This window comes from Semicossyphus pulcher, unplaced genomic scaffold, assembly GCF_022749685.1.
Source record: "Semicossyphus pulcher isolate SPU_LCO1_2020_fin unplaced genomic scaffold, fSemPul1.0.p SCAF_27, whole genome shotgun sequence".
Lineage (NCBI taxonomy): Eukaryota > Metazoa > Chordata > Actinopteri > Labriformes > Labridae > Semicossyphus > Semicossyphus pulcher.
This window is the reverse complement of record NW_027211701.1, coordinates 5,900,611-5,909,981: the sequence shown is the minus strand read 5'-3', so window position 1 is coordinate 5,909,981 and position 9,371 is coordinate 5,900,611. Positions and strand designations below refer to the sequence as shown.

The 9,371-nt window shown below is 39.2% G+C and overlaps 1 protein-coding gene across 1 annotated transcript; it reads right to left on the bottom strand.

The window, feature by feature from the left end:
• Positions 1 to 4,399: 4,399 nt before the first annotated feature.
• On the bottom strand, positions 4,400 to 6,497 carry LOC138604978 (perforin-1-like). The gene is made up of 2 exons (XM_069677027.1): positions 5,962 to 6,497; positions 4,400 to 5,824 (listed from the first exon to the last, which is right to left on the bottom strand). The coding sequence occupies exons 1-2, from the start codon at positions 6,495 to 6,497 to the stop codon at positions 4,651 to 4,653; spliced, it is 1,710 nt and encodes a 569-aa protein (XP_069533128.1). The 3' UTR covers positions 4,400 to 4,650.
• Between the last annotated feature and the right edge of the window lie 2,874 nt (positions 6,498 to 9,371).

Here is a 9,371-nt window from a genome sequence, read left to right as displayed (position 1 = left end):
CTGGTGGAAGCTCCCTTGGTCTCATGGATCGTGGACTACCTGTAGTATGTCATTTACAAAAGTTCTCAGATGACACTGCCATCGTGAGATGTATTGAGGGTGTACAGGAGGAGGAGTATAAGGGCCATGGTGGGGCGGTTTGTGAGGTGGTGTGGGGAAAATCACCTGCAGCTTAACGTGGGGAAAACAAGGATGATGGTGGTGGACCTTGAGAGCAAAAATACCTCTTCTTCTCCAGTCTGCATCTGTGGGAATGACACGGAGATTGTCAAGTCCTACAGGAGCCTGCGTGTTTACCTGACAGGCTAGAGTTGTCCACCAACACAGACACTACAGGAAGGGCCTGAGCCGGCTTTACGTCCTGAGGAGGTTCAGTTTCCTGGGGTGCAGGCATTACAGCAAAGGACTCCAACAGACTGAATAAACTGATTAAGAAGGCTGAGTTTGTTGTGAGCCTGCAGCTCGTCAGGAAGACTGGAAGAGGTGGTTGAGGTCAGATTACTGGAGAAACGTATGACTATTTTGGACAATGATTCCCACCCTCTGTATAACATGCAATCTGAAGAGCAATTTTAGCCACAGACTCCTCCACCCCCGCTGTTCCACAGAAAGATATACGAGGTCTACGTACCTCAATCAGACTGTACATCACATCTGCACATGCCGAACCTATTTAGTACATCTGCCTTGACAACTTAAATGTGTTTATATATATTTATATCTATTAGGTTATGTTTGATATTATCATATTATATTATAATATATTCAATTGTGTTATATTTTATCTTGTATATCATATTATAACTATAAATATTAATGTTATCATTATTATTACTTAAAATTGACTTATCATTTATATATCTTTCTAGTGCCTTTTTGTAGATATACATACACTGAACAAAAATATAAACACAACACTTAGTTATTATCGCTGAACAATGTTATCAAGTTATTTTTTCTTAAAGTTCTTTAGAACTTTCAATTCACGGGCAACAGCTCTGGTGGACATGCCTGCAGTCAGCATGCCAATTGCACACTCCCTCAAAACTTGCGACATCTGTGGCATTGTGCTGCGTGATAAAACTGCACATTTTAGAGTGGCCTTTTATTGTGGCCAGCATAAGGCACACCTGTGCAATAATCATGCTGTCTAATCAGCATCTTGATATGCCACACCTGTGAGGTGGATGGATTATCTCGGCAAAGGAGAAGTGCTCACTAACACAGATTTAGACAAATTTGTGAACAACATTTGAGAGAAACAGGCTTTTTGTGTACATAGAAAAAGTCTTAGATCTTTGAGTTCAGCTCATGAAAAATGGGAGCAAAAACAAAAGTGTTGCGTTTATATTTTTGTTCAGTGTATGTATATATATATATATAGTATATGTATATATATATACTTCATCTATCCGATAGACTGGTGGGGGCTGCGTGCACAACCCTTGTCAATGCATGCTGGGATGGGCTCTGTGTTTAGGAATAGCACAGAGCCACAGTTCACACGTCCGACTTCACACTTCAGCCAGTTCTCAGCAGAAGTTGACCAACATTTACTCTGTAGTGACATTTGGTCAGTCTGTAGCTTCACAAACCAGTTGCAATGTTGGCTAAAAACACATTACAGCTGATGTAATTAACAAATTTCAGCACTGTGGTTTACTGGTACCGTGGTGTGAGAATAGCTGATAATCATGGGGACATGACTTCTTCTTACAGATAGTTGGTAAAAATTATTTAAAAAATATAAACCTCACTAATTTGTATGTGACTCAAAGTTTCTCTATTCAGTTCAACAAAAACGTTTAAAATACCAAATGCACTCAACAATATAATAAATCAACACATTATCTACTGAATATGACTTCTGATTCTGATAACTATGACTCAGAATATCTAGGTTATGACAAAACCATTTTGTTCATAGTTGAGAGTTGGCCTATTGATTGTACAGGCAGCGGTCCAAAAGAGAGATCTGTTCTCAAATTTGATGCTGGTGAACACAAATAAGTAATGAAAATAGAATCAGACGCTGCTTTATGATACAGTACATAATGACAATGCTGATGAATTAAACACCTCTGGCCCAATTTACTGGATACGACACAGTCCCAGAAGTCACAGAAGAAGGCGACTGAAGCCGCCTGCGACTGCCCCCGGCCACAGAAACTATGTGCTTTCAGTTAAGGACAAAGTAACCCTCAGACAGGCAGTTAAAATGCAATATTTTTTAATGGAGCCTGGAGTGAGGAGGATGAAACTCATCAGCTCATGTGTGACTGAATCGGTTATATTTCTTAGCAGCTCTTCAGTTGTTGATTTTATGTATTTTAGACCTTCAGCTCTCAGACGACAGAGCGGTTTCTGTCCTCTGAACGGAAGTTTGAGCAAACATCTGCTGCCAGCGAGCAGACTGATCTCAGTTTAAAACTTAAAGCAACTCAAATAAAGTTAGTTCCAACTCTAACTTTTGACTGAAAATTGTTTCAATGTTTTATATAGATATAGATATACCTCTACCATCCTTCATGTTAACTTCAAGTTCATGTGTTACTGGTTTCCTCAAGAACTAAGGCCCGACTTTGGTAAAAAAACAAAACAAAAAACAGTAATTAAATCAACTGTTTCTGAGGGTGGCACAAAGATGGTGGAATGGAATAATTTCAACACATCTTAGTGCTACATGACATCGTGCTGGTCTGCAACCCTTCAAAATCCCTGATGTTAGAGATTTGAAAGAGAGAATTTCAAATGTTAATCAAAATACAACTTTTAGAACTTGATTACGTTGTTCATAGATAATAACTAATGGGTTATTGATCACATTTTTGATGCAACATACTCAAATCTGATTATCATAAACACATTTCAAGTGATGACATGATAATATATTGTTTTTAGTTTTAATTAACATAAACTTTGATTGGATTTTATTACATGGGTTGTATCCTGTTTACACTCACCAAAGTTACGCCTCTATGACGGATCACAACACTTTTCTCTGGAGGGGTGCAGCTTTTGCTGGCAACACTGGATTTTGTCTGTCAACCTAAGGACGACACACTGTGCACACTTGGTGTAAGCTTCTCCTGTATACAGTGATAACAGCTTTGATGACCGGTTGATGTCACTCAAACACAGATGAATTGCCCCTCCTCCAACCTCAGCACATAAAACTTGTGTTGTTTTCAGTGAGCAGCACTGGAGCTATCTGCTCTTCAGACATGTAGCCGTTAGCCTTCACGATATAGATGTAAGTTCTGTGCTACATACAACACATATCATAGCTTATCTTTTCCAGTGAATCACAGCTAAATGTGTACGACTTGGAAAGGCCTACAAAAATAGCTGACTTTTTTATTGTCTTTTATTTTATTGTTTGTTTCTTTTGACTTGTTTTTCAACCCTTTTATTCAGATGTCTCTTCCTATATTTGGGTTTCTGTTCCTCATACTCGAGCACATTTTATGCATCTTGTGCATTTCCTTTAGATTGAACAATGTCACCTTGATGAAGAAGAGTTTTTCATTGCAATACACTGCAGATTGTATTTTTTATTGCATATCAGCCCTGTGCTGCGAGTTGCTCTGTATCCAACATGTTGAAGTGAAAGGTCAATTAAAAGTACACTTGTATTTGAAATACTTGATTGAAATATTTTTCAACCTCAGCCTACAGCTGGAACGTCCTTTAGACTTTCAATTCTTTTTACTGGTTTTACCAGATGACATCACCCCTCTCTGTCTCTCCATTGGCTTCCTGTTAGAATTCAGAACTGGTTTCAAGGTTTTTACTGATTTTACACTTTTAAAGCACATCTTTGTCAGGCCTCAATCTACATAGCAGATCTAGAACAATCTATAAAGCCTCCTTGCAGCCTCAGATCCTCAGACGGACCCTTCTGTTCGTTGTAAAGAGGAGGCTTAAATAACTTGTTATTTCTATAGACTTGTTTTTATGTCGCATTACAACATCATCCTTCTGTCCTTTCTTTTCTGTGTTTTTTTATCTTTCTTCTCATTTAAAATCTTCTCTGTACCCACATTTTTTCTTGCTCTTGTTTGGTCTTTCTGTTTGGGTTTTTTTGTTCTTGTTGTTGTTATATTTCCTTCTGAGAATCCTGCTTTTCATTTGTCTGTCAAAGCAACTTCAAATCAGTATTTCTCAAGTTGCTGTATAAATAAATGTAAACATTCTTATGTATCACAAATGATTAAAGAAAAAAATGTTCTAGGGAAAAATGTCCTAGGACACATACTCAAGTCTATCTCAATAGCAGCTGATTTGGAATTACTACCTACAATCTATGAGATCTTATGCATTTCCTTTTACGCAAAAACAACATCATTATACATCATAATTATTAGTAGTAATTAATAATAGAGAGACAGACACAGGGTTGTCTTTGCTGATGCTTTATTAGCCGAGAAAGAAAGAAGCAGAAGAAAAAATTGATTATTACAAACATCGCTCACAAACACAAATTTGCATTAAATGTGACAAATTAAAAACATATGTAATGAATTTTGCAAACAAATCAAAGAGAGATAAAAGTAACAGAGTAAAGATGCTTCTAACTACGTGCCAGTTCATTATAAAATCCGATCCTTGTTCTCTCATCAACCAGCCATGTCACAGCAGCACCTGACCTCAACCTGACTGACTCATCCATTTTGCGTACGTCTTCCCCATCTCTCCGCTGAGGACCCCGTTCCTGGTGTAGAAGACTTCGGCAAGAGAGGATCTCATAGGGGAGGGTGCGTACTCCTGACATTGGTCACCACTAAGACTTCCTGCACACTCTACTACGTAAGTGAAGAATAAGGTACCATGATTGAGCATGCAAGAGTCTCTCACCGTCCCGCTACGCAGATCAAGTGAACATTTGCCAAGCAGATCGCTGTTCCAGTAAGTGTCCGCATCGTAAACACTGAACATCAGTTTGTTTTTCATGTTGATGGTGATGGGCCCAAATTCAAATGTCTCCGGCCATTTAGGGTTGTCATTGTTACTTATGATGACTGTGCGCTTATTCTGATCGCCGTACTTCACCGTGACTGAACCATCAGTCCGAGTCCACCTATCACCATTCAGACTCTGTGCATAGAGCTCGAACACTTTTAATGTGGCGAGCCCTTTCCCAGCAGGACAGCAGTTTGACTTGATATTCTTATTACTGTTGCAAACACAAGCACAAGGATCCCTTTTATTGGATTTGTGCCCAATCTTACAGGTTTCTGAACATTTCTTCAACACTGCATTCTTTTTGATGTACATCTCCACCTCTCGCTTGAGCCCGGCCCTGGCAGGATGACCTATCTTCAGTATGGTGTGCAGAGGCTGTATGTTGTATTGGACCACATCAGGTATGCTTTTCAGTGATTCCACCCAGCTGTTATATACAGCAGGGTTTGATAACCCATCAAAGAGATCAGCTCCTTTAATGCTCCCCCCTACAATCTTTGTGTTGCGCTCACTAAACTGGCTGCTAAAACTCTGGCTATGGTCTAACTTCTTCTTCGCTGCCTGACAGTGTTCAGTCATAGCACTGACTTTGGCAGCGGATCCAAAGCAAACAGAGGCCTCGACTGATAAACAGTCACTGACTTCAGTTGCCGACAGTCCACTCATGGTTGCCTGGCAGGTTTTGACAGCAGTGGTTGATTTTACTTCCCCTCCAAGAGACACCATTGTGATGTAATGCGTGCCATACGTGTCGATAAGTTGCCGATACAATTGCTCTGTTTTAATTGAACAGGGTGGAAGTGAGTTCACAGCTGATTCAAAGTCATGACTTAAGGTAGGGTTCGTTGCAAGTCTGTAGCTGTGAAGCACAAGATGAACATTCATAAATTTCAGTCAATCCAATTTATCACCGTTCATATTAGTCGCTTTATGCAGAATTACTGTCTACTATCAAGAACACACAAAGCACACAAAGCAAGTTTAACCACTACTCACCGGTAGAAGCTACAGTCAACAGAATGGCTTACGAAGGTGTAGTGGTCCTGTTTGGACTTCTGCATGGCAAAGGTAGATTCTCTGGAGTGGGAACCTCCAAAGCCAACCCCAAGAGTGGCAGGGCCGGGCACCGGGAGTTTAAGGCCAATTTTCCAGTTATTGGACACTGATGATGTGGAATCATTGACAAGAGTTTCAACCGAGTCATAAACTGTACTGGAGACCTTTGAATTGCACTTGGGAAGGGCTCTCCAGTCCACCACGGTAGCTGGGACCTTCTGGGTCTCTCCCTTCATGTAGGTGTTTCTGTACAGCTTGCAGGTGCCATTGCCAAGCATCCATGTTTCAGTGTCGATGACAAAGGCACCTTTGCGCTCCATTGTGACGATGTCGAACCCTTCTCCGGCCAGGTTGTAACCAGGGACAAAGGGAGCCTTTTTACACTCCTGTGGTGTACCCAAGAAGCTCACACTGGATGCCAGACACAGAGGACTGCACGTGCAGCACAGGAGCATGAGCTGCCACAGCTCTGCCATCTGTCGTAAAGAGTTGGAAGAAGACAAAAGCAGGTGGACAAAGAATCAGCCAACAGTTTTAAACTAAAATGTCTGAGTGAACTACAAAGCACTAAGCTATAACCTGTTCATTTAAAAGATAGCTCTACTCAAATATTTTAAGAGAACTGCATTTTCTTTGCCAATTTTTTGTTTTTTCTTTTAAATAAATAAAATGTGACTTCACCCAGGGGGAGTGGAGAGAGTTGTATATTAATAGTATGATTGGTAGTTTGATTCTCACCTCCTTCAGTCCAAAATGACAAAGTGAACTTGGTCAAGCCAGCCAAAATTGCTTCCGAGGCATAGCTGTTGGTTTGTGAGGGAGTGTGTGAATGGCTCAAAGTAGATCCACCTCACACGGCTTCATCAGTGTTTCAATGTATGTGTGAATGGTTATGGCTGTAGTGTAAAGCACTATGATGGATCAAAATACCTAAAGGGCGCTACATAAGTGCAGTCAATTTATAATTTATCCACTGCTGCAGCAAAAAAAGAGCAAAACATGAACTCCAAGAGGGTGATTTTTTTTAGCGATTGAGTAATTATGAACAAAAATTGACATACGTACATCTCAAGAGGAGCATACCAACTTCCTGTGTCAGTTTGCAAATGCATTTCACTTCAACTCATGAGAAAACAGCCTCTAAATGTTGGCTTTTCAAATCTACACAAGATGCAAAATTTTAAGACATTTCTTTCTTTTTACTGTTTGACGACACTCTAGTACAGCAGCAGTGTGTGCCTGTTCCCACACCACATGAACGTCACACATTTGGTCTTCACGCTGACCCATTTCTCAGTCTCTTGTGGTCGAACTCATTAACTTGAATGAAGAAGTTGAGCTGAGTTGATGTACATTTATTAAATATGGAACTCTTGCAGTGAAATAAGAAGTTGGACCAAATATTTAATACCCATTGTTGTATTTAGATAAACGAGTTTGCAATTAGGTTACTTTCTTTACTGCAAACTATACATACCATGCTGGACCTTAAAGCTCCTGTGAGGAGTTTTTCACTGCTCTTCAAACAGATTGAAATTAATTCTGATTATTCTATATGACCTTAAAAAGCCAACCAGACCATCAGCGACAAGATTGATTACTTCTATAAAGTTGTTGTCGCTGGTGGGGGCTAGGTGTCGGACAAAGCTATTAACTGCACCTTGCCTTTGTTTACATTTTCCAGGGAAAAATTTAAAGTGAGTGATACATATGACTGTTAAAGAAGCAGGATGAGATTTTCTGTTAAAAAACAAAATCAGCAAAGAGATAAGAGGTACGGCTTTGTCCACAGGGGGTGACAAACACAAATAAATTACAAGGCATGAAGCTATAAACTAGGATGAGGTTTAATTTAAAAGATAACACAACTCAAATATTTTCAGAGAAGACGGTGTCTCACCGTGACTGTTGACAGCATGCTCTGCTCAGGAGCTCACAGTATCTGTCTGATGTTATAGTATCACTGTGGAGGTGGAGTCCTGATGACCCATGTGATTCTCACACATTTTATTTTTAACCATCACACCTGAAATTAAGGTGAGAGATTAGACGGGGAAACTGTTGAGTGAACGCATTAAAGTCTCAGTGAATAAAATATTAAAATAATAAAATAATTTACAATTTTCAAATCTGAATTATAAATGTAAACATAAAATGTAAGTTTTTCCACAGTGTTGTGATTAATGGTTAGAGCGTTTAATAATCTACTGCTACATTTCTGCATAAATTGGCTGCAAACAATATCACAAGATGACATTGTTTTTAAGGACTTTCAGGTGAGACTATGAAATGTTGTGAACAGACTCTTCCTACTACAACCAACCATTACTACTTGACATGTGCCTAAAGCCTTGTGTCCTAAATCCTGAAGTGTCAGTGTGTTAAACTAGAAGTATAAAATGAATCATTAAAAACATGTGTAGTACACTGGTGGTGCTTTAGTTAAAAAGAATGTTTGAGTGTTTTTTGTGCAGAAATGTTCAAAATACTGACATGGGAATATGCAAATATGTGAGACAGTAATTCAAAACATTTGCATTAATGTAAGGCACTGAGACAGATGTGTAACGTCTAATGGGGATATAAGAGTCAGTGTCAGGGGGCACTGGCCTTATTGTGTTGTAGTTATAGACAGTAGTTTGTATTTCTGGGTTACCATCCATCCCTCCCTGACACGAGAAGCGATGGAGTTGCCTGAAACTTTAAACTTGCTCTTGTGCATTTCCTTTAGATTGAACAATGTCACCTTGATGAAGAAGAGTTTTTCATTGCAATACACTGCAGACTGTAAAATGTGATTTTTTTTTATTGCATATCAGCCCTGTGCTGCGAGTTGCTCTGTATCCAACATGTTGAAGTGAAAGGTCAATTAAGAGTACACTTGTATTTGTATTTGAAATACTTGATTGAAATATTTTTCAACCTCAGCCTACAGCTGGAACGTCCTTTAGACTTTCAATTCTTTTTACTGGTTTTACCAGATGACATCACCCCTCTCTGTCTCTCCATTGGCTTCCTGTTAGAATTCAGAACTGGTTTCAAGGTTTTTACTGATTTTACACTTTTAAAGCACATCTTTGTCAGGCCTCAATCTACATAGCAGATCTAGAATAATCTATAAAGCCTCCTTGCAGCCTCAGATCCTCAGGTGGACCCTTCTGTTCGTTGTAAAGAGGAGGCTTAAATAAGTTGTTATTTTTATAGACTTGTTTTTATGTCGCATTACAACATCATCCTTCTGTCCTTTCTTTTCTGTGTTTTTTTATCTTTCTTCTCATTTAAAATCTTCTCTGTACCCACATTTTTTCTTGCTCTTGTTTGGTCTTTCTGTTTGGGTTTTTTTGTTCTTG